General features: G+C 38.6%; 1 protein-coding gene across 1 annotated transcript in view; it reads right to left on the bottom strand.

The window, feature by feature from the left end:
* Positions 1-467: 467 nt before the first annotated feature.
* SLC15A5 (solute carrier family 15 member 5) overlaps positions 468-26,571 on the bottom strand; it is an 89,445-nt gene continuing 63,341 nt past the window's right edge. Inside the window, 2 exon segments of the mRNA XM_043441531.1 lie at positions 468-625; positions 7,480-7,588. Of these exon segments, the coding sequence (XP_043297466.1) occupies positions 478-625; positions 7,480-7,588 (257 nt within the window). The 3' untranslated portion in view covers positions 468-477.

The raw sequence follows: 26,571 nt of genomic DNA on the forward strand, positions 1-26,571 counted from the left end.
CACCCCCTGCGATGGAAGGCAAAGTCTTAATCACTGGACCCAGTAATGCTGCTGTTTAATTCAGAGAAAATTTCCTTCACTCATAACTTGATAGTGTAATAGCAAGATGAAGTACAGTAAAACTATATAGGCTTATTATTTATGTATAAGATATAGGTTATTTGTGTTTAGGTTTATTATTTGCTCTGACATAAACTGTGTATGATTATTATGCCTGGCATGTAATAAGTGCTCAATAAATGTACTGAAAGGAAGAATACAGACATACTATTATTTCAATTCTAAGGACTTAAAACTATGACAACTAACAAGTATCATATACATTGCTTTAAACGGCTGAACCATTAAAGTACACAGATGGTGTTCATAAGGCCACTCTCATACTAATACATATTAGCTCTTAAACTAACAGGCATAGCATCCAGCTGAAGAAAACAGTGAATATTCTGCTCATACGATGGGTTGAGTCGAATAGTTTCACAGGGCTGTTTCCCAAAGATCAATACTCGAAGAAAATTCCTGTGTACTGCCATAAAATTTCAGAGACTTTTCCTGGAGGGGAAGGGTTTCTTCGAGATTACTTCCACTGGTGTTCTGAGCATTAAAATGATTTAAATTACAATACCTAAAAAAGAAAGAAAGAAAGGTTTTTTTTTAAAGCCAGATGTAGATGACTTGATAAATCATTTGCTTTCTCCCCGTGCTTGCCTCCCTTTTATTACAGTCCCGTAGATACTGGCACAACGGTGATGATTATTTAAGAGCCCTGCTCCCCAGAAGAGTCTGGATAAAATGACAAAGGGAGTTTTAGGACATGTGAAGGTGTCTCACAAGGACCTTTAGATGGTGCTGTTTTACAGTCTGCCATGAGTCTGATGGTGAGAAACATTAAAGTCTGGAATTATCAACTTTGTAGATTTAATGGTGGTAGGACTGGAGAGATTTATCAGATGTACTGTGTGTGTTAAGTCACTTCAGTCATGTCCGACTCTCTGCAACCTTATGGTCTGTAGTCCGCTAGGCTCATCTGTCCATGAAATTTCTCAGGCAAGAATCCTGGAGTGGGTTTGCCATTTCCTTCTCCAGGGGATCTTCCTGACCCAGGGATCAAACCCATGTCTCTTATGTCTCCTGCATTGGCAGGTGGGTTCTTTACCACCAGCGCCACTTTAGAGTGGTCAGATGCACTAGGGGTTTGTAGATTCAGTGCTGAGTCTGTGTGGAAAACACCACTGTCGAAGAAGAAATCCACAAGTGTGTTTCTAAAATGTGTCCCCTTATCCCTGACTTAACGCAAAATCTGGATTCCCCACCTTCTAAATGCCAGACAGTAAGCCAGGGCCCAGTATTCACCCTAACTTACCAAATTCTCCCTACAACTTGGGGAGGATGGGATGGAATCATTCCCATTTCACAGGCAAAAAGGTTGATGTTTTAAGAGGTTACATAACTTGCTTAGGTTCACATGAGTAATAGTTGACAGAGCTTGGGTTTGAAACCAGAACTCTCTGAGTCCTGATCGTTTTCCTCTATGCTGCCTTCAGAGACAAATTGTTTCCTAAACATTTTGAAGAAGCTCCAGGAGGAGAGGAATTTCAGGCTGTTTTATTCACTGCTGTATGCCTACTGCTTTGACCAGTGCCTGGTACATGTTGTTGTTTGGTCGCTAAGTCATGCTCGATCCTTTTGTGAATCCACGGACCGTAGCCAGCCACGCTCCTGTCTTTGGGATTTCCCAGGGAAGAATACTGGAGTGGGTTGCCATTTCCTTCTCCAGGGTACATAGCAGATGTCCAGTAAATATTGGTTCAATGAACAAATGAATAAGAACCATAAGTTCAATTTTATCAAAGACACATAAGTCTCCAAGGTTAGGCTTTTTCTTTTTTTTAAATTTGCGAAGGTTTCTGATGTTAACTTTGCCTTTTTTCCCTTCTCAACATTGCTAAAAATACTTGTAAGGATATGCTTTGAATAACTGGTCCTTTGTCTCTGATTTAGGTCTCTTTTGCTAATTGTTACAGGTTATGTACAAAAGATTACTGGCATCATTAACAAATTAAGCAAAATGATATTAACGTCATGTGTTTACAGTATTGGAGGGATGATGGTGTCAAGCTGTAGTAATAAATACCCTTCTATTCTTCAACCGCTATAAACATCCATGCTAAGTCGGTTCAGTCATGTCCAACTCTTCGACCCCATGGACTGTAGCCCGCCAGGCTCCTCTGTCCATGGGATTCTCCAGTCAAGAATACTGGAGTGGGTTACCATGCCCTCCTCCAGGGGATCTCCTCAACCCAGGGACTGAACCCATGTCTCTTATGTCTCCTGCATTGGCAGGGGAGTTCTTTACCACTAGTGCCACCTGGGAAGCCCAATAAACATCTATAATATCCTTTTATTAATATCTTAGCATCTGATGTAGGATGCATATTTATATTAAGGTGTATGGAGATATTTGTATAATACTTTCCAGCAAGGAAAAACATTTCATCCACCTACTTCCTTCGTCCCCAACCTGGAGAGCCTCAGGTGCGTCATGTCACCAGGGCCCCATTTCAGATATGATTGAGGAGGACTCTAATACAGACAGAGGCAGGGGACTGTCAGCTTTTGTTTCTTCTTAGAAATGGAAGGTACACCTGGTCTGACATTCTGCTGCTGCTTCTGCTGCTAAGTTTCTTCAGTCATGTCCAACTCTGTGCGACCCCATAGATGGAAGTCCACCAGGCTCCCCTGTCCCTGGGATTCTCCAGGCAAGAACACTGGAGTGGGTTGCCATTTCCTTCTCCAACACATGAAAGTGAAAAGTGAAAGGGAAGTCGCTCAGTCGTGTCCAACTCTTAGCGACCCCATGAACTGCAGCCCACCAGGCTCCTCTGTCCATGGGATTTTCCAGGCAAGAGTACTGGAGTGGGGTGCCATTGCCTTCTCCGTTGACATTCTGGAATATTCCTAACTATACTTAGCTAGGGCTTTCCTGGTGTTTCAGAAGTAAAGAATTCCCCTGCCATTGCAGAAGATACAGGTTCGATCTCCTTGGGTTGGGAAGATCCTCTGGAGAGGGAAATTGCAACCCACTCCAATATTCTTGCCTGGGAAATCCCACAGACGGAGGAGCCTGGTGGGCTACAGTCCATGGAATTGCAAAAGAGTTGGACACAACTTAGTGACTAAACAGCAACATACCCAGTTAAGTGATTTTCCACTGACCTTAACAAGATTAGTTTGGTTCTAGGACTTACACCAGGATTGTAGCACAGTAATATAAACTTGATGGTGGGGTGCCCTTGGATGCTAACACAGATCCAATTGCACTTGTATATTAGTGAGGGTACTATTTCATCATTAACCCACTGGCCTCAGGATTTTTAGGACAAGAATAACTTGGGACTCTCCTTGATACTTGTGACTGACATTGATAGATTTATCACCAATATCTGGCTCTGAAAAGATATACCTTTGGGTTTGGTAAGAACTAGATTGTGTTTAGAAGGGTACTGAGATAAAACATCATCTGTCTCATAAATAATACGTTTTAATAATACTATCCCTGGGACATCTGTTTTCTCCTGTTTCCATCCTTATTGTTTGTTGTTGTTTAGTTGCTAAGTCGTCTCTGAAAGTTTTGCAACCCAATGAAGTGTAGCCCACCAGGCTCCTCTGTCCATAGGATTGTCCAGGCAAGAATATTAGAGTAGGTTGCCATTTCCTACTCCAGGGGATCTTCCTGACCCAGGGATTGAACCCTTGTCTCCTGTTTGGCAGGCAGGTTCTTTATTACCAAGCCACCAGGGAAGCCCTTTATTGTTTGTCAGTGTTTGACAAAAGCAATGAGTATAGAAATAAGCTGGAATCCTGCACTTCTCACTGCAGACACTGATCTAATCACTTAGATTCTATGCAGTTTCTCACTTAATGGTTTTGGTTTGGCCTCTCCAATCCCAACTGGGAATAGATACCCAAGGCAATGTGTTCCTTTGAACTAATGTAGTTGGTTCTAGCTATTTAATCTCTATGGGCAAATTTTTCAGACTCTCCTTTCTTCTGAAATGGGACAGGCATTCTTTTCTTGTGGAGGCTGATCAACAGGCGGTGCTGAGTACAGTTACTTGAGCTGAAGGGACAGTTTCCATCCCTGTAGAATTAAGGGGTCATCAGAGCAGGAAGAGGGCTCCTCCATGGCCCTTAGAAGCAGCACAATTTACTCAACTAGGTTTTCACTTCAGTGTTCTCATGTATTCAGTTAGTTCAGTCACTCAGTCATGTCCGTGGACTGACACCCAGTCACTCTTTGTGACCCCATGGACTGCAGCACACCAGGCTTCCCTGTCCATCACCAACTCTCAGAGCTTGCTCAAACTTAGGTCCATTGAGTCAGTGATGACATCCAGCCATCTCATCCTCTGTTGTCCCCTTCTCCTCCTGCCTTTAATCTTTCCCAGCATCAGGATCTTTTCCAATGAGTCTCTTCTTCACATCAGGTGGCCAAAGTATTGGAGTTTCAGCTTTAGCATCAGTCCTTCCAACGAAGGACTTGAATTCCAATTCAGGGTTGATTTCCTTTAGGATTGACTGGTTTGATCTTGCAGTCCAAGGGACTCTCAGGAGTCTTCTCCAGCACCACAGTTCTCATGTACAGAGTGATAAGATCAGAGAGGTGGACAAACACGCTGCTTAAGATGGAAATGCTCAACATATGGAAAATTAATTTCTTCTCACCCTGTTTTATTTCATCCTTTCTGTGTTTCCTTCCCTCATAAAGGATGCAAGATGAAAGAAAGCATACAGGAGATGGAGAAGATTTGGTAAGAATCAGATTTCTTTCTAAATAAGCCCTATATTGGGGCTTCCTCGATGGCTCAGTGGTAAAGACTCTACTTGCAATGCAGGAGCCACAGGAGACATGCCTGGGGTTTTGAAGATCCCCTGGAGGAGGGTATGGCAACCCACTCCAGTATTCTTGCCTGGAGAATCCCATGGACAGAGGAGCCTAGCGGGCTATAGGCCATAGTGTTGCAAAGAGTCAGACACGACTGAAGTGACTTAGCACACATGCACAAGCCCTGCCTACACTATCTCTTAGTCTTTTTCATCTCTGGTTCCTCCAATCTCTGGTGCTTTGTATATTTTTATTCCTGCCTCCTTCTCTGAACCCCGCTCTAGCATCTCTCACTTTATAGTAACTCACTTGTTCAACAATGGCAGAAGAATAATCACACTTAAATATTTTGAGTGCTAGATACTAGCTCCATGTAGACCAGTACTTTGCTTTCTTCAATTTTATTTTCCAAGTGCTTGGAACAATGCTTAACACATTGGTTGAATGAATGGATGAATGAATAAATGTGTGAGTCAGTCCCAGAGCTAATAGATTTTTGGTTCCTGTGCTAGTGCTACCTGAATTTAGCCCACAATCATGGTCATCTTGGCCATAGCTCAGCATGAGTCTAGGTGAAAAATAAACAGGAGGACGAAGGGAGCATAAAGCAATACACGAGGCCATTATTATTATTAACATTTTTGAGTATTTACTTATCCTCCCAATAATCTTATGGCACAGTTACCATTCTTATGGTTTCCTTTTGACAAAGAAGAAACTGAAGCTTAGCAAGGTTAAGTAACTTGCTGAGGTTTGTGCAGCTAAGCTGTGGGCCTGGATTCAACTGGGCTGCCTCTAAAGATTGCTTTTTTTCCCAACTATTGACATATATATATATATATTTTAATTAAGGTATAGTTGCTTTACAATGTTGCATTAGTTTCTGTGGTACAAAAAAGTGAATCAACTATATGTGTGTATATATATATGTCCCCTCCCACCCCCGCCCATCCCACCCCCCAGGGCATCGCAGAGCACTGAGCTGAGCTCCCTGGGCTATCCAGCAGGTTCCCACTGGCTATACACACATGGTGGTGTATATATGTAAATTGCATTCTCCCAATTCAGCCTGCCCTTGCCTTCCTCACTGTGTGTCTACGCGTCCATTCCCTATGTCTGTCTCTATTCTTGCCTTGCAAATAGGTTCATCTCTACCGTTTTTCTAGATTCCACATTTATGTGTTAAGATATGATTTTGTTTCTCTTTCTGATTTCCTTCACTCTCTATGACAAACTCGAGGTCCATGCACGTCTCGACAAATGACCCAAACTACTTTTTGAAACACAGGGTCCAATCTCACAGTGGGAGAGTACGTGAAATTGAGAAACAACACAGGTTTGTGAGAATTAGCTGATGGGTGACACTCATGTGTTTGGAGGCAGTGACCAGAGGGGAAAGAAGCCTTACCTTCAGTTTCAGTTTTTATTGTCGACTCTGTTTTGCTGCAAAGACGGGGACATTGTTGTGGAATCCTTCTGCAAGAATCTGACTTTCTAATGTGGTGATCCATCTAAGAACCAGGCAGGCATTTTTAAGGAGATTTTACGGTACAGAGGGTCACTTTGATAACATGCACTTTGGAAGGTCAGAAATTTTAAAATTCAGGAAGCCCTTAAACTTCTAATTTTTTGTTTGTTTGTTTTTTGATTTTTGTCATTAATTCTGTCTCGCATGAGGTCTCAGTGCTTCTCTTAAGCTGGACCATAGGCCCCATGATAGCAAGGGCATAGGCGGCACTGAACATTGACTGGTACTGATTTCATGTCCTTCTAATTTACCACATCCTATGACTGATGTTCCAAAAGAGATTTATTAGAGGAATAAAAGAATGATTCAGGCAAGGAATAAGTGGTACTAGATCAGAGACTAAATGACTTAATAGATAAATGAATGGAAAGAAGTGAGAAAATAAAGACGTATTTAGTTCCTGCAACATGGCAGACATTGTGCTTGGTCTTTTATCAGAATTCATCTCCCCAAAAGCCCACAAAAGGTTGGAACTATTGTCCTTATTTTACATGTGTAAAGACAGAGGCTCAGAGAGGTGAGGCACTTTGATCAAAAGCACACAGCCATCCAAGAAGACATCACTGAGAGAGAGAGATAGGCTGGCAATGGATGGATGGTAGATGATACATATTAAGCCACTTGAATGGTCTCAGGTGACTGGCTAAACGGTTTTGCACGGTTTGTTATTGACCTTGAAATGGTCACTGCTGATTTAAAGGCCTGAATGGAATCCAAATCTTAAGCCTCATTAGATTTCTAGCTATTTGTTTAATGATATTTGCTTTTAATGATAATGACTCATTCATTCTTATTATCGATATGGTTATTTCTAATTCTAAAATGGCACTGTATGTTGGAGGAAAAATATCTTGTTTTAGAATTGAGCAAAGAACTTTTTTATTATAAGGACTGATGGAAAAGTGAAGTCTAAATGGAAATTTCTTGCTCTGAATAACTGTTAAATTTCTCTAATATGCTAATTTGTCCAGTCATGGAATACAAGATTCCCATTGGCTCAGTGATGGCTCCCAGATCAATATTTCATGGACTCAGAAATTGTTCATCTTACCACACACTTACTTACCTTTGTGAAGCACTCCAGAATCCCAGGACGTTCAACAATGTTAATGATGCCAAGAAGAAGAAGAAGTTTTCTAAATTGCCTTTGTTTAATGTGTTTGGAAACCAATTGCCTGTTTGGAACAAATGTAATTGTTATTCAACTGCAGAGTTGTAAGTTTCTGTGAATATTTTATCATTCCACAATTCATAGAGTTTTATTCGCTTGAATAGTATCTACAGAGCAAAAAAGCACATCTGAAACTCAGAGTTAAAATTCATTTAATTTCTGTGATTAACAGTAAAATAATAAGCAAAGCATGCCAAATGTTTTGAAGGTCAAAAAACTTGATTTGGATAGCACAATATAGGTATCAGAAGAACCTGATTATGCTTCTAATTTGGAACTATCACATTTTTTATTCATTCTTTTATGTTTAATATATAGAACAGTGCTTGGCATCCCCATAGGGATTGTTTGGTAAAATACATTGAAAGTATGAAAAATATTTGTCATCACCAGATAGCCCATTGCATGTGCTAATTGTAAGGTTGTGAATGTGAAAGTCACTCAGTTGTGTCTGACTCTGCAATCCCATGGACTGTAGCCTGCTAGGCTCCTCTGCCGATGGACTTCTTCAGCCAAGAATACTGGAGGGGATAGTCATTCTCTTCTCCAGGGGATCTTTCCAACCCAGGGATTGAACCCAGGTCTCCTGCATTGCTGGTGGATTCTTTACTGTCTGAGCCAGCAGAGAAACCCAAGAATACTGGAGTGGGTAGACTATCCCTTCTCCAGGGGATCTTCCCGACCCGGGGATCGAACTGGGATCTCCTGCATTGCAGGAAGATTCTTTACCAGCTAAGCTACCAGAGAAGCCCAGTTGTAAGGTTAGTGAGATAATACATGCAGATGCCAGATGTTACTTTATTTTGATAACTGAGATAGGATAAATCCAGTGTTACCTTATTATAATACCACAGACCCTATTGGTCATATCGCAGCCTGTGGTTCATGTGAAGATTTTCTTTTAACCTGATGAGAATTCCTCAATTTCATACCCTTAAGTAAGGAGTCTTCACCTCCTTTTGGTTCAAACTGAGCATGTGCTGTTCTGTGCTAAGTTGCTTCAGACATGTTTGACTCTGTGTAACCCCGTGGACAGAGGAGCCTGGCGGACTACAGTCCACGGGGTCGAAGGGTCAGGCTGTAGTCTGCCAGGCTCCTCTGTCCACGGAATTCTCCAGGCGAGAATACTGGAGTGGGTTGCCATTTCCTCCTCCAGGGGATCTTCCCGATGCAGGGAACAAACCCACATCTCTTATATCTCCTGCACTGGCAGGCGGGTTCTTTACCACTAGCATCATCTGGGAAGCCCCAAACTGAGTATAGAGGAAATTAATTAGGGTTCAAGGTCATTGCTTTTACTATGCTCTTAAGTTGTGATTTTTGCTTTGGCTCTTTGCTAGCACTCTCTTTTCATACCTAAATCTATATGTCTATATCCATATTATCACTATGACTTACACACACACTCAGTTCTTCTTCAGTGGGTGTTGAAATTTAATACTGAATATATTCTATGAGATACGATGTATTCTATCATATACATTATACATGTAGCACTTATTTTTATGCAACACTTTTAAAAACAGCAGTAGGATCTTAGTATTAATAATATATCACAGATATATAGCATTATGGAAGTTTAAAAGATTACTTAAAAGGCAAAATCTATCTTCAGAGAGAGAATTTAAATTCAATTGCAATTCTGAATGGGCAAAACAGTCTGTTCAGTTCAGTTCAGTCACTCAGTCACGTTCAACTATTTGTGACTCCACGGACTGCAGCATGCCAGGCTTCCCTGTCCATCACCAACTCCCGGAACTTGCTCAAACTCATGTCCATCGAGTCAGTGATGCCATCCAACCATCTCATCCTCTGTTGTCCCCTTCTCCTCCTGCCTTCAATCTTTCCCATCATCAGCGTCTTTTCCAGTGAGTCAGTTCTTCCCATCAGGTGGCCACCCCACAAAATGTTATGCATTATGAGAGCAGGAAGAGATGATCTCTGAATAGTCAGCTCCTACATTGGGTTGTGAGCAATCTGTCTATGTTCCAGCTGACTTGATCTTTAGTGTCATCTCTGGCACATGGGTTATAGGTTGCTTCCTTAACTAGTGTATGATTTTTGGCCCCTCTCTTGACAGTATATACTTTTAAATGGGGTTTGAATTAAATGCTTTGTTCAAGGTTGATAGTCAGCAAGTGCACATGCATGACAGCTGTGAAGAATTGTGCCATTTCCCACTTAAAGCTGCTGCTCTTCTGTCATTTAACTTCCCAATGACTATTATTATGGATCAACCATGAAAATTATCTTGTGTCCATTATGGTCTAGGACCTATAATGAAATCTGGTATTGAGTTTAAAGCTATTTTCTAAGTTCTACTTCCCCATTTTATTAATTTGTGTTCCATTACAATAGAAATTTATGGTTTTATTGCTATATTGGCATGCTGCCTTTATCTGATATTTAGGAGAAATTTCACTGAATGTCTGTGTCTGTCTATTGGGTATTTTGTAACCCTCTTAATGTGTGTGTGTGTGTGTGTGTGTGTGTGTGTGTGTGTGTGTGTGTTTAGAAACTAAACATTTGACTATACCTGAATGGGGGAGTCAGGGTAGAGGTCAAGGTAAGTTGAGATAGCATCACACTTATTTTCAGGAAAAACTAAACCATCCTGCTAAGCCTATTCAAACAGTCCCATTTCTTTATTTCTCCTGAATTAATATCCCAATCATATTTCTGTCCTTTTCATTTCACATCAGCACTTTGCATGTCATGCGATTATACCATTTTATCACCGTGTTTCTCTGGCTAGAGTCAGAGGAGTTTGCAGAGAGTAGGCAAAGCCTCAGAATTAACATGACATTAATTCTTCTTGGAGCATGAATTTTACTCCATAATAAGTAATTGAAAAGACTATCTTTATTCCATAACAAAGTCAGATGAGGGAGAAGAATATAAATTTTGTAAGATCTTTAAAGGTAAAACATAGTATTTCTAAGAAATTGTGCAATTACAGCAAATACCAGACTATCAGGGCTTCCTAGGTGGCGCTAATGGTAAAGAGTCTGCCTGCCAATACAGGAGACATAAGAGACAGGGGTTTGATCCCTGGGTCAGGAAGATCCCCTGGAGGAGGAAGGGCATGGGAACCTACTCCAGTATTCTTGCCTGGAGAATCCCATGGACAGAGGAGCCTGGCGGGCTATATATAGTTCATAAGGTCCCAAAGAGTTTGACACAACTGAGCGACTGAGCAGGCACACACGCGCCCGGTGTGGGGTTATCATTGGGGGTGCTGGGGTGGGCACACAGGAGAAACGCTGTCCCCTGGGATCATGTGCATGGGGCTGACAGGAGGATGTAATACTTGAAAAGTTAGAGAAAGGCAGTGGAAATTTACAAATAACACAAGATATTTTGTGACTGGAATTATTTTAAAAATGAAAGAGAACCATACCACCTAGTCAAACTCCTGATAATACTCCTTTCTTCTTTATTTTAAAATTTGTATTGGGGTACAGTTGATTTACAACTACATGTTTCTTAGTTTCTGCTGAACAGGAAAGTGAATCAGTTATACATATGCATATACCTACTCTTTTTTTAGATTCTCTTCCCATACAGGCCATTACAGAGTATTGAGTAGAGTTCCCTGTGCTATAACGGTAGGTTTTTATTAGTTTTCTATTTTATATATAGGAGTATTCTTTCTAAAATATGATTTTTAATGTTCATCTTTCTTCCTAATGCTGATCCCATTCTAGTTCCATAGTTTTGCCTTTCCTTCTTCAGGGGATCTTCCCAACTCAGGGATGGAACCCGGGTCTCCTGCATTGCAGGCAGATTCTTTACCATGGGACCACCAGGGAAGCCTTTGATTGTGTAGCTAATTTACATGGTGAGCTTCATGATCAAGAAAACCGTCACCTGAATTGATTACATGGAACAAACATTAGCATCAAGTTGGAGAGAGAGATTCTTTGTGAAGCTTAAATTTGCTTTATATATGAGATTACATGTCTATGCATGCTCTTTAGAGCTAGCATTGCCTATAGAAAGATATATAAAAAAATATAGAAAGAGCAATGCTGGAATCAGAGAGACTTTTGAAGTCTATTATTTAATGGTTTGATTGTTGGGGATTTGTCCCAGTGGATGGCTTCAGCGTTGGTTTCTCCTCTCTAAAATGGTAGCAGTAACCCCTCTCACTGAGCTGGTATGAAAAGGAAAAGAGATAATAAATGTTGAGGGTTGGGCACAGAGGGGGTACCCCCCCATAAGCATTAAGCTATCCCTTCTTGCGCCCCACTTGAGAGGTGCTCATACAAACTCATGGAGCCTGAGCTTGATCTTGAGCCCATCTCCTGTCAGATATTTCTTCATGTTCTGTGTGCCATTTTTTTTTTTTTTTATCATTATCCCAGGACTGGTTGTAAAATGTTCCATTTAACATTGTCAGTTGACTCAGCTCTTAGGTACTATAACTTTATTTTAGTAGCTTATAAACTTTTATTGTCGTAATTCACATTTGTGCCATTTTTCATCTGACATTTCTAGTAGCTGATTGAAATCAGGAGCATCCTTGCAAAAGGAGACAAAGTGAAGGCTTTAGGTCTCGAATGGGACTGATGAGACTTCTCTAGGTCTTAGCTGGGGTGGACAGGAAGGTTAACAACATGAGAAAAAAATAGCCACATGAAGAGTCTGGGGAATGACAAAGTGCTATTTGTTAATGCTGACAGTTAAGCCTTGGTGACGTATTTTGATATTGTAACCAGCTTGTTAGAAATGAGTGTTATACTACTGACTACTGGAATACTCACAAAATATTTGGCATTGTTCACCGTCCACTCAAATCATCTCTCACTCAGCTAGATTTATTTGTTCATTTGAAAATCATTTAAGAGATTTTTATGTACCAGGAAATGGGCATTCCATTGCTTAAGCAAAGGAACTCATGGATTAGTAACATGAAACATACAAACAGGTACACCACATACCGTGTTTTATTGCACTTCACAGATACTGCATTTTTTACAAACTGAAGGTTTGTGGCAACTCTTGTCAAGCAAGACTACTGGTGCCATTTTTCCAACAGATTTTTTTTTTTTTGGCCACACTGTGTGGCATGTGGGACCTTAGATCCCCAACCAGGGGAACTACGGGCCCCCAGCAGTGAAAGTGCAGGGTCCTAACCGGTGGACTACCAGGAAACTTCCCCCAAACAGAATCCTTTTTTAATTATGGTATGTACATTGTTTTTTTTAGACATATGTTATTGGACACTTAGTGGACTTACAGTGTAAACATGTTTTATGCTACACCATCTTAATAGACTATATAGTGTCTTCATATACAATGTCTTTTACACATACTGTCTTACTAGACTGTATAGTGTAAACATCACTTTTATATACACAGGGAAACCAAAAAAATTCATGTGACCTGCTTTATTGCTGTATTGCTTTACAAACCTACAGTCTCTCTGAGGTATGCTGGTAATTATTCTCGAACATTAGACTTTATAGGCAGTAAATAAAATGCTTCTGTTTATCTTAAATTATCATGGTCATTTTAGAGATAAAAGGACCAAAGTCTTATCTAAACTAATTCTTGTATTATATTAACGAAAAGATGAAGGCACAGAGAGGTAAAGGAAAGCTTCACTCAGTAGAACTCCTCATTTTCTTTTTTATTTTTAGCTTTTTATTTCTCTTTTTCTTAAATATTTATTTGTTTGACTGCATCAGTCTTAGTTGCTGCATGTGGGTTTAGTTGCCCTGCAGCCTGTGGGATCTAACTTTTCCAACTAGGGATCGAATCTGTGACCCCTGCATTGCAAGGCAGATTCTTAACCACTGGACCATAAGGGAATTTCCAGAACCTTCATTTTTTACTCTTAAAACTACACAACTACAGCTCCCTATTGGTGCTAATATAACTATTAATTATGATTTTCCTTAGCATCTTGTCAACAGTCTAAAAACATCTGGATAGCAGTCTTTGAAATAGGTTACTCCAAATAACATCCAAAATATCTTGGATGGTATCTCCACCTAAACCCTGGGATTGATATTCAACTTACTATGAGATTCAGAATAATTTACACTAAACTTAAGGTTTTAGGAATGGCCTTGAGAAATACATATAGTGACCCACACATGCTATGATGCTGTAAATAGCACAAAACTGCTGATGTGAAAGAAAATACTTTATTCCTATTGCATCTTATGCCCTGTGATGTGAAGCCTAACATTTCATGTATTGCCTTTGTGTCTTGAGTGTCTCAGAGCCCTAGAGGCCTGACCACACATTTCCCTGCTTCATCAGATATGTTCCCCACCCAGGGGGATATTGTCCCCTCCAGCTAGTTCACTATCAGCCAGACCAGCTGCACTCCAACTGGTCCTCAACAGATTTCACTTCTCACCAGTCCTTCACCATGATTCAGCCCAGCAGTCGCATCCTCCTACGGGAAGCAGAGATCACATCACTGTTTGTTGCTATAAGTCTGTCGCTCACAGACCCTGCTTGCACGCTCTCTTCCCGGGTGCAGCCCCATAGGGCCGGGCACGGCATGCTCTCGTATGTACCCTAACGTGAGCACAGGTGATGGACAAACTGCTGTCAGTCTCATCTGCCCACGTGTTCTTCTTATGCTATTTAGGCAGGAGGATCCCTCCCTCGCCAGCATGGTGAATAGGGGGTGACTGGGATATGCCTCCATCCCAGAAATCAAGGTCAGTCCTAAACAGAAAGACGGTATTTGTTGAGCTAATGCACAATTACTCTTTGTTTTTTTTTGGTGATGGTGGGGGAAGCCCTTCCCTATACCCCTCTAGCCAGCACCCAGCACCAAGTACCTCTGCTTCTAAACTATTATATCAGGGAGTGGAACTTCCATAAACCATCAGACAAGAAGTAACGGGGGCACAGCACAGTCAGGGGACACTGCATCCCAGAAGTGTAGTCTTCAGAAGTATTATAGGTGAACATGAGGGAGTACCTGGAAGTCAAATACGCTTGAGACTGAAGGTTATAATCATACTGTATGATCAGAGTGCTGAAGAACTAGAAAATGGGGGTAGAAAACGTTCTCAGGTCAGCCTGCTTATTGTCATAACTTGGGTTTTAATGGGGCTCTCTAACAAATGACTTTGGCAAAAATATGGAATGTGACTGTACGGTGCTCAGTTATTTCAGTTGTGTCCAACTCTTTGCAACACCATGGACTATAGCCAGCCAGGCTCCCCTGTTCATGGGTTTCTCCAGGCAGGAATACTGGGTGGGGTACCCATGCTATCCTCCAGAAGACCTTCCTGACCCAGGGATTGAACTCGTGTCCCTCACGTCTCCTGCACTGGCAGGCAGGTTCTTTATCACTAGCGCCACCTGGGAATGTGACTGGAGGTAAGGAAATCCATATACATTCTCAGTTAGTAGATACTGCCTCTCAGTAAATCTGTTCCTTGAGCTTTCCTCAGTACATCTGTTCCTCAGTAAATCAGATAGTAAAGAATCTGCCTGTAACGCAGGAGACCCAGTTTCAATCCCTGGGTGGGGAAGATCCCCTGAAGGAAATGGCAACCCACTCCAGTACTCTTGCCTGGAGAAGGCCATGGACAGAGGAGCCTGGTGGGCTGCGGTCCATGGGTTCACAAAGAGCCGGGCACAACTGAGTGACTAACACACTTTCATTTTCACTGAAGATGAGTAAATACAAAAAAATTCATATGAGGGAGGAAATGTGATGATAATACATATTATTACTGTTGTTACACCCCAACACAAAATGACAAAGGTTAAAATAATAATGATAAAATGAGAAATCCACACAGCAAATGTAAAAATAAAATAGCAGAAAAACTAGCTTCAGGAAAAACTGAATTCAAAGGAAAAACCATGTCAAAGGGACATCGAGGATCTTTTTATATTGATGAAAAGCTCAATTCAAATTGCAGATATGTCAATGAATATCTCTTAGGTAATGAAACATAACAAAATCTGTTGGAAATGCAGAGATAAAAAACAGATAAATAATTCTGCGGAATGATTACATCATAGTTTGATTCATTTTTTGATAGAATAGGCAAAAAGGAAAATAATGTAGGGAATTAGAATAATGTAATTGGCACTTTGCAGTACACCTGAAACTAATGCAATACTGTAAATCAACTATACTTCAATAAAAGGAATAATATGATTGGTAAGAGTTTAATTAAGATCACAATATTGTTGAGTACAAAGAAAAATGTTAGAGGACTTATAGAAGTTTAGATAACATTGATGACAAACCAAATTCCTGTAAATTGAAGATTCGGCTCCTAAATAACTAGCTAGTCAAAGAGGAAATGAAATTTACAATCATAATGTATTTAAAAAATAAAGAAAATGAGAAAATTGCATTTACAAATTTAAGCATACAGATTTAAATCCTATTAAGAGACATTTAAAGGCACACTGTTTTCACTTTTAGAGTAAGAATAAGCATACATGAATTAAACACTGAACATGAAAAATCAGAAAATAAGTAAAACAAATCTAAAGAAAGTAGGAGGAAAGAAATAGAATAGAAAGTCAATATCTTAAAGTATGTTAAACAGTTCTAAGAGCTGATTCATTGCAGGAAAATGTAACAACAACAACAAAAAACTTGACAAATTCAATAAAAATATACAACAAAAGAATCAGAAGATAACAGTGTTATGAGTATACTAGGTTAGTGTCAAAAAATCTTTTGGAAACAGGATGATTATCTAGGAAAATGTTATTTGCTAAAATAGAACCTAGAAGAAATGAAAAATCTTAATGGCAAGAAATAGCAGGGAAAGAAACATTGCAAACAATGATCCTCAAAGACATATTAGGTCTGAATGCACCTTTTCATTTTCATGGAAGAAGTGAGTCTTTCCACCGGATCTTACAGAGCAAAAGATCATCAAGTATTGATGCTACTGAGGATTGTTTATCCCATGTAGTTAAGATGATTTAATATTGAAAAATCTATTAATTAAATATACCATAATGTCAGGAGCAGTAAGAAAAATCAAAAGGTGATCTCAAGAACTGCTTAAGAAGCATTCAATAAAATTTAGCCTGCTTCATTTAAATCTTAGAGAACAAGAAACAGAAATGTTATGATAACATCCTTTAAGATTCTCTTTATAAACGTATCTTGCTTGCTAAGTCACTTCAGTCACGTCCGACTCTTTGCAACCCCATAGACGGCAGCCTACCAGGCTCCGCCGTCCCTGGCATTTTCCAGGCAAGAACACTGGTGTGGGTTGCCATTTCCTTCTCCATTATAAACGTATAAATATGCTTAATAGAAAATTAAGAAAAATTCCTATTAAGGTCATGAGGAAGATAAAATGCGGCTGTATTCTGGTATTAATATTGCCCTGAAGTTCTGCATCCTGATGAGGATGCAAAGCAGAGGAGTTAATATTGAAAATAAGGATGAAAATTATATTTATCTTAAGATTAGAGAATTCAGCTGTAAACTTAAAAGGATCAACTAAAATGCCCTCATAAATTTACTAAGAAAGTTTAAGAAGTTAGATGCAAGATGAAGACATAAGCGTTAATAATCTCCCTATATAATAGTGATTATCTCAGTGAGTTGTAATGAGGGAAAATGATTCAGTTCATAATAGCAAAAAGAAAAAGAGCATAAAATGCCAACAATAACTCTAAGAATTGTTCAGGATATATGCAAAGAAAAAAATCTTATTGAACTGAATTTTTGAACACTAATAAATTAAAAATGTTACACACTTAGATGGAACACTATTATAAAAACTTCCCCCCCTAAAATTTGTTATTGACTTCTACTTATTTTTTTAAATAATAGGATTTGGGTAAAACTAATAAAATGACTTCAAAATTCATATGGAGGTACAAACCATAGGGAATATAATTTTTACATTTATTATATTTTTATAAATGAATCACCATGACAAGTATGATTAGTAATATCTGATATGCGTTGCATGCATGCATGCTTAGTTTCTCAGTCGTGTCTGAATCTTTGCAACCCATGGATTGTAGCCTGTCAGGCTCCTCTGTTCATGGGATTTTTTTCAAGCAAGAATACTGGAGTGGGTTGCCATTTCCTCCTCCAGGGGATCTGACCCAAGGATCGAACCTGCATCTCCTGTGTCTCCTACATTTGCAGGCAGGTTCTTTACCCATTGAGCCACTGGATGCATTATATATCATAAAACTGTATAATTAAAAAGAGGGTGATACTAAGCTAAAATCAAGAGGCACTGGAAAGGAACAAGACAGAAAGACATCCTTGAAAAAATGCTAAGACCACCTGAGAACTAAGTCTATATTAAAGTACACATCACTAACTAATTGGTTTCATTTCATTTATCCTATAGTTGTGGAATATTTTTGGCTTAACTAACTTTTCTCAATATATATCAAATTATGTTGTGAAACTTGTTTATTTGAATCAAATAAGTATTATCTTCACTTAATACAAAAATTAAGTCCACATGAATAAGTCTATTCTACTAGAATTCTGTAGGGCTTCCCTGGTAGCTCAGTGGTAAAGAATCTGCCTGCAATGCAGGAGACCCAGGTTGGGTTCATATCCCCTGGAGTAGGAAATGGCAACCCGCTCCAGTATTCTTGCCTGGAAAATCCCATGGACAGAGGAGCCTGGTGGGCTACAGTCCATGGCGTCGCAAAGAGTTGGACACGACTGGAGTGACTGAGCATGCAAAATTCCATAACCAAAGATAAATGTGATGAAGTTAATCACAATGAAAAGGTTGATAGATTTGATTATTAATTTATATCAACAAAACACATGTAAAACACTCATCTATAAAATTAAATGTTTAGTTAAAACTGGGAAAATATTAGCAATAAATGGCAATGATATAATAATATCTCTAAAGTTTAAAGAACATGGAAAGCAATAAGAAAAAACACAGATAGACTAAAAGAAAAATGGGCAAAGAATATGATATGTCATTTTATGAAGAAAAAAAGCAATGTTCATCACATTAAAAATTTCAATTTCCTGTTCTTAAAAATACAAATTAAAGTAACAATGGAATATAATTTTTTGCTAATCAGATTGACAAAGATTAAAATAGTAATATGCTCAGGGCTGAAATTAATACATTGAGACAAGTATTATCCTACCACACTGGTGGCATAATTGATTAGCCTTTTAGAAAACAATTTGGCTTTACTTCTCAAGAGTCTTTAAAATATTTAACTTCATTGAAAGAGCAATCACATTTCCAAGATTCTATTCTAAGGGGACAATCCTTATCTGATGTACTTTAAGATTATATAAAATATGCACACCTTAGTAATATTTATAGCATTAGAAAATGGGGAAAATCTAAACATTCCTTAAGAAGGAAAAGGCAAATTAATATATATTATACATGTATATGATATATATTAAAATTAAATCAATGTATATCCCCATTCATGCCATAAAATATATCAAGTAATTATTAAAAGTAAGCTTTCCTTTTTTCTTTCAGAGAAGAATTTCAAATGACGTGGGACTACCTCTCAATATTTTTAAGGAAAGAACAAAAGGTAGGTACTTGATACAAATTTGTTTATTGAGCTTTCGGCAGGATTAATTCAGGCACTAATTTTGTTTAAAATAAATACCCATAGGGCTTCCCTGGTGGCTCAGTGGTAAAGAATTTGCCTGCCAATTCAAGAGAAACAGGTTTGATCCCGGACCTGGGAAGATCCCACATGCTGCGGAGTAACTAAGTCTGTGGGCCACAGCTATTGAGCCTGTACTCTAGGGCATGGGAACCACAACTACTGAGCCCGTGGGCCACAGCTTTTTCTCCATTCCTTTATACTTTGAATTTATTTCATCATATATGGCAGATAATAATATTTTAAACCATATATGGGCACCTTTATGGGAGAAAAATATTTTAAACCACTTCATCAAACATACTTTTGAGGATATTTGACTTCTAAAAATCATTTCTGATTTATTATAAAAGACCAAAAATGGCTGGTTTTCCACTATAATCAACTCTTCGTCAGCAGTCAAAATCTGGATGACAACCTTGATATTGTAAGTTGCAAGTTATGTGCTATTTATGAACCTGTCTTAAGATTTTATTTTGGAAATTATAATACCCCGAGTGACAATAACCAGTCGAGTCTGAACCCTTCAGTGACATTTCACTATATTCTGTATTGAAATCCTAGATTTACCCAATGCCTCAGGTATACATGACACTATTTTAAGTGCTAAAGCATATTGGATGTTTTTTAAATTTTATTTATTTTTTAATTGGTGGAAAATAGCCTTACAATTTTGTGTTGGTTTCTGCAGTACAAGACACACTACATATAATATATACATATATATGTATATATAATGACAAGCATATTATTTTTGATTCCAAGCATATTTCAATTATGACAAGCATATTGTTTTTGATTCAAGGCAGATTTCAACTATCTCTTTTTGGAGGAAGAGGTAATATTTTCTCTTTTTACTAACATTTTATTCTGAATGTTATGGAGCTGTGAAAATATTTAAAATTTTTTATTGAAGTATAGTTGATTTACAATGTTGTGTTAATTACTGATGTACAGCAAAGTGATTCAGTTGTACATATAAATATACACTGTTTTTAAAATGTTCTTTTTCACTATGATTTATCATAGGATATTGAACATAGTTCTCTGTGCCATACAATAGGACTCGCTGCTTACCCATTCCACATATAAAAGCCTACCTCTGCAAACCCCAATCTCCCACTCCGTCCCTCCCCTAACCCCTCTCCTCCTTGGCAGCCAGAAGTCTGTTCTCTACGTCTGTGATTCTGTTTCTGTTTCATAGATTCATTTGTGCCATATTTCAGATGCCACATAAGTGACATTATATGGTATTTATCTTCCTTTCTGATTTACTTCACTTAAAATGATAATCCCTATTTGCATCTAAGTTGTGGCAAATGGCATTATTTCATTCTTTTTTATGACTAAGTAATATTTCATTTTAACACACACAGATGTTCAGTAATTATTGCCAGCTTCCCTGGTGTCTGAGATGGTAAGAATCCACCTGCGTTGCAGGACACCTGGGTTCGATACCTGGGTCAGGAAGATCCCCTCGAGAAGGGAACGGCAAGGGAACCCACTCCAGTATTCTTGCCTGGAGAATTCCATGGATGGAGGAATCTGGCGGGCTACAGTCCATGTGGTCACAAAGAGTCAGACATGACTGAGTGACTCACACACACAATATTTCATTGTATATATATATATATACCACATCTTCTTTATCCATTCACCTGTCAATGAACATTTAGGTTGTTTCCATGTCTTGGCTATTGTGAATACTGCTGCTGTGAACATAGGGTCGCATCCATCTTTTTGAATTACAGTTTTGTCTGGGTTTGTACCCAGGAGTGGGATCACTAGATCATGTGGCAATTTTATTTTTAGTTTTCTGAGGACCCTCCACACTGTTTTCTATAGTGGCTGTACCAACTAACATTCCCATCAACAGTGCAGGAGGGTTCCCTTTTCTCTCCTGCCTCCAGCATTTATTATTTGTGGACTTTTTAATGATGGCCATTCTGACTGGTGTGAGGTGGTACTTCATTATAGTTTTGATTTGTGTCTAACAATTAGCAGTGTTGAGCATCTTTTCAAGTAACTATTGGCCATCTGTATATCTTCTTTGGAGAAATGTCTATTTAGATCTCCTGCCCAATTTTGGATAGGGTTGTTTATTTTGTTGTTGTTGAGTTGTATGAGCTGTTTATATATTTTGGAAATTAAGCCCTTGTTGATCATATCATTTGCTAATATTTTCGCCCATTCTGTAGGTTATATTTTCATTTTGTTTAGGGTATCCTCTGGGTGTGCAAAAGCTTGTAAGTTTGATTAGGTCCTATTTGTTTATTTTTGTCTTTATCTAAAAGTCAAAAACCTTAAAATGTGCCTTTTGAAATTTTTCAAGGACTTCAGTTGGGCACAGGGAGAAATTATTTCCTTCAAACTTTGTTAGATTTTTTTAAAAGTTATTTTATAATGCGAATGGCCTAGCAAACATCCAGAATGGTTGAGGCAAAACTGAAACGGGTTTTACACCTTACTTTATTTTAGGCACATGTATCACTTCACTGTGTGCTTTTGGCTTTGGAGCCAAGAAGTAGGCAATTAAAAAGATGTAACCATCATTCTCCAGGGTGTGTGTGCTTCTGCATCTCGAGAAATAAACCCTATGCAGTAAAGAGCTTTCCAATCAGGAATCCACCACTATAGGATTTGGGCAACTTGTGTAGCTTTCTGAGCTCATTTCCTTCTTATCCGTGATGGGGCTACAAATACCTACCCCCAAAGAATTGTTGTGAAGATTTAATGAAATAATATCCTTGTGAAATGCATGTAGGAAGGTCTGCATATAACTGACACTTAATAAATGTTAATTTCTTTCCTTCCTCCTTTCAGTAACCTGATTTAAATGCTTCATTTGAGATTCATAGCTCTCCTACCTGAGTTAATTTTTAAAACACATTAATTTTCATGATACCTGAAGGAAATAATACCTAACAACTATATTCTAACTTTGGCTTTTCTACCACTTTTTTCATATTTATCTAATAACTACTCAAATTATTATTACCCTCAATTTACAGACAAGGAAACAGAAGCACAGAGAGACTGAACTGTTTGCCTAAAGTCATGTAAAGGAGATAGAATAAGTATTTGTTGAATGAAGGGGTGGTTGGAGCTTGGGTCCTGAATCTACACATGCTCAAAACTTCATTCTCATAACAATGTCTGCATGGAGACTTAAATTTGCATTTCTATTTCTTGGGAATTGTGGATAAAAATGAAATCAGCTTGCTGTTTCCTGGAAGGGACACAGTGTCTTTCAAAACTGTAGAGAAATCTCTATGCATTGTTCACTTGAACTGCAGGAGAACGGGGCCTGGGTACTATTTGGGATAACAAGCTTTCTTAGAAGGGTGAGTTCATTCTTTTGAAGAGCATTGGGAGGTAAAAACCCATCAAGATAGTGTGTTCTCATGATGATTTCAATGAATTATCATGGAAATGAGTTTTAGAAGAGAGGTAATGCTTTGTGATAATAGCCCGATAATGCCATTAGCTATGAACTGTAATTGTAATAGCATTAGTCAAATGAATATATCTGATATTAATTTGAGTGTCAAATATTTCTATAAGATTCTTCTTGTTAATTAAACATCAGCCTTGGTATTATTAATTCAGTATCTAGCCAGTACTTGCACATAGTAGGAACCTAATATGTTTTTGTGGACTGATTTAATAAATCCATCTCTAAGTGGAGCTGTTTCAAAGAGTGAAATATTGAATTTAAATAACATCATGGCTATAGCAGGAACTGATTTTTGTCCCAAATCTGCCTGTTTGTACAGTCTGTTCACTCATTTGCAGCTTCAATTAGCTAATGGTGCAGACATTAATTCCAGAATCTGAGAAGAAAGCTTTTCTCACTTTTTTCATATTTATAGGAAAATAGCCTATAAGATTTACCCCCAAAGTACTTCAAGTCATGAATAGAGTTTGTGCCTTGCTCCCTGTGTCTTGTGGTCCTTAGACCATTTTAAAATCTGCTGGACAGTTTCATGACTGCCTTGAGCACCTGAATATTACTGGGTAGAATTATGCTTTAGGTGGTTTGAAATCACCCTTCATGATCACCAGTGTCAACTACGCCTTCAACACAGCTGCCCATCTTAACACTTTTCTTCTTTTTATTTATTTATTTCTTTATTTTCGGCTGTGCTGAGTCTTCATGCACATGGGCTTTCTCTAGTTGTGGTGCATGGGCTTCTCACTGTGCTGGTGTCTCTTGTTGCAGAGCACAGGTTCTAGGCACATGGGCTCAGCAATTGTGGTCATGGACTTAGATGCCCTGTGGCATGTGGAATCTTCCCGGACCAGGGACTGAACCTGTGTCCCCTGCATTGGCGGGCAGATTCTTAACCACTGGACCACCAGGGAAGTCCAACACTTCTCTTCTAAATCATCTTTTCTAGCTCTCGAAATAACATTCTCCTATCCCCCGTTCTTTTTGTTCTTCATTCTCATCCTAATTCTTTTTTGCTCTTATGAATGGTTTGCTGCTTACTTTATGAAGAAAGTTGGAACCCTTGAAAGGAAGACTCCAGTATGTTTCTAATATGAGAACTATACATCTGCTTGCACCTTCACACCCACTCTTCTTTCTTCTGTTTCAGGAGAGGAAAGAAATATCCACCCTCTGATAAGAAGTCAATCTCCCTTTTTTCTTGCATCTTTTTTTTTTTTTTTCACTCACATATATTTCTTTCTTTTTAAAAAAAGAAAAACTTTTTATTTTTTATTGGAGTATAGCCCATTGATAACGTTCTGATAATTTCAGGTGCACAGCAAAGTGACTCAGCCCTATGCATACGTGTATCCCTTCTCCACCATTCTCTTGCATTTTTAATTTCTCCACTTGTACCAGATATTTTCATCAGTTAAACATGTTCAAGTATCTTTCAAGATTTAAAAAAAGTATCTTGAACTCACATCTCAGTTTCCCAGATAAAACACAGGACCCACAGTTAAATCTGATTTTGAGAACAACTTTGAAATTTTTTTTTAGAAGGAGCATGTCCTGAATATTGCACTGGTAACTTTATAAAGTATAATTTATGCAAAGTACATCTATAATATTGCACGGGATATATTTATTCTAAAAAAAATTTAGTTTACTTGAAATTCAGATGTAACTGGGTGTCTTGTATTTTTATCTGCTAAAGTTGGCAAATCTACCCACAGCTTCCTCCAGCCACCACTTTATTTTTCATATCTTCAGAGAAAGTTCTTCAAAAGAGTTGTTTCAAATGTGATGCCTTTATTTCCTCACTTAGTAGATATTTTGACCTTGTTCCAATCTGGTTTCCTTTCCCTTTTCACTGCTAAAATGACTTGCTACAGTTATCAGGGATCATAATGTTGAAAATCTAAGGATACTTTCCACCCTTCATTCTATTATTTGATCTCACAGTAGCATTTTTCTGTACATAAACATATATTGTTTATATAAAATATAGGGAATATAAGGGAAAGGACTGCTCATTATCAAATGACGTTAATGACTATTTTGCTGCTGTTAAGTAGAAATGTGTTCTATACAGGTATTTAATATCTGACTTCATTTACTTCATCATTGAGCATCATTTCTGAAACTAAAAGACTGACAAATTTTCCGAGCTTTATACTTTTTATTTCTTATTTTTTGGACCATTCCTTACATTACTTGTTTGAGCTATTTCACCTTCAGAGCATCTTTAGAATTTTCTTTTTCATTTCTTATTGATCCTTGTTTTTTGTCAAACATTTTATTTTGTATTGGAGTGTAGCCAATTATCAATGTGGTGATAGTTTCAGATCTCACAGTAGCACTTAACACAATTTCCCATTTCCCATTTTCAGTGAACACACACCATACAAACACGCGTGCATGCACATATACATACATGCATGAATGCATATATTTCCCCCTACCTCTCTGTCTGTCCTCTTCCTTCTCTAGCCAGCCATTTCTCCTCCTCTAATACTGAGGCTTTTCAGGTCTCCTCCAACCTCTAATACTGAGGCTTTTCAGGTCTAGGTCCTTGTCTCCTTTTCTTCTCATTCTTAGTATTCACACTAGATAATTTTGTTCACTTGCATGGGTTCAAATGCAATTTTTGTGCCACAGATTGTCATATTTATATATCTAACCCAGATCCCTTTTCTGAGCTCCAGGTATTTCCCTTTGGATGTCTCATAGATAGGTCAAACTTAATGTGTTAAAAAATGGACAGGTGACAAGTTTTTCAACCTATCTGTCTTCTAATGTTCTCCATTTGGTAAATACAATCTTTGCCCATCCAGGTGTCTTTTGGCAGAATTTGGAATACTTCCTTGACCCCACTTCTGTCTCCTGCATGCTACCACCTCCTGACCGTCAAAACCATCTCTAAATACTATCCACCCTAATTCTAAAATCAAGCTTACATTCATCCATTTCTCTCCATCTGCCTACTTTGTCACTAGTTCATCACTACTAGACTTGCCCGAGGTTTGCTTCATTTGAACCCATCCTGCTTCTCCCAAGCCATTCTTCTTTCCTTTTCAAATTACACTGCATCTGTGGTGATCTTAAAACACAAATAGATGTGACTTGCTTAATGCCTTTATAATTTCTTATTGCATATAGATTTTTTAAAATTAGAGAGAAACTGTTTTACAATGTTGTGTTGGTTTCTGCTGTACAACGTGAATCAGCCAAAAGGATACACAGATCCCCTCCCTCTTAAGCCTCCCTCCCACCTGCCCCATCCCACCCCATCCCACCGCATCCCACCCCTGTAGGTCTCACAGAGCACTGAGCTGGGCTCCCTGCACATCAGCTTCCCACTATCTATTTTACACATGGTAGCGTATATATGTCAATGCTACATTCTCAATTGATCCCACCCTATCCTTCCCCCACTGTATTCTTAAGACCATTTTCTAGGTCTCTGTCTCTATTTCTGCCCTGTAAATAGGTTCATCATTTTTCTAGATTCCATATATATTGCCTACAGCTTTTTAAAAAATATCTGTAAGCCAAAGTTCCTGCATGATTTTACTCCTACTCTCTTGACCCGACTTCACATGATTCTCCCTGAATATTTTCAGGCTACTGATCTCTGAGTTCCTCTGATGCACCAGGTGACTCCTTACTTCTAGGCTTTGGTATATGACCGCTTCCCTGGTCGCTCAGTGGTACAGAATCCACCAATGCAAGAGCTGTGGGTTCGATCCCTGGGTTGGGAAGATCCCTTGGAAAAAGGCATAGCTACCCACTCCAGTACTCTTGCCTGGAGAATTCCATGGACAGAGGAGCCTGGCAGGCTATTGTTCATGGGGTCAAAAGGAGTTGGACATGACTGAGTGACTAACATTTTCACTTGTTATATATTCTCTCTACCAGAAATTCTTCACCCTTATGCTTACCAAGGCAAATATCAT

The sequence above is a fragment of the Cervus canadensis genome, chromosome 21 (genome assembly GCF_019320065.1).
Source record: "Cervus canadensis isolate Bull #8, Minnesota chromosome 21, ASM1932006v1, whole genome shotgun sequence".
In the NCBI taxonomy this organism is placed as follows: Eukaryota; Metazoa; Chordata; class Mammalia; order Artiodactyla; family Cervidae; genus Cervus; species Cervus canadensis.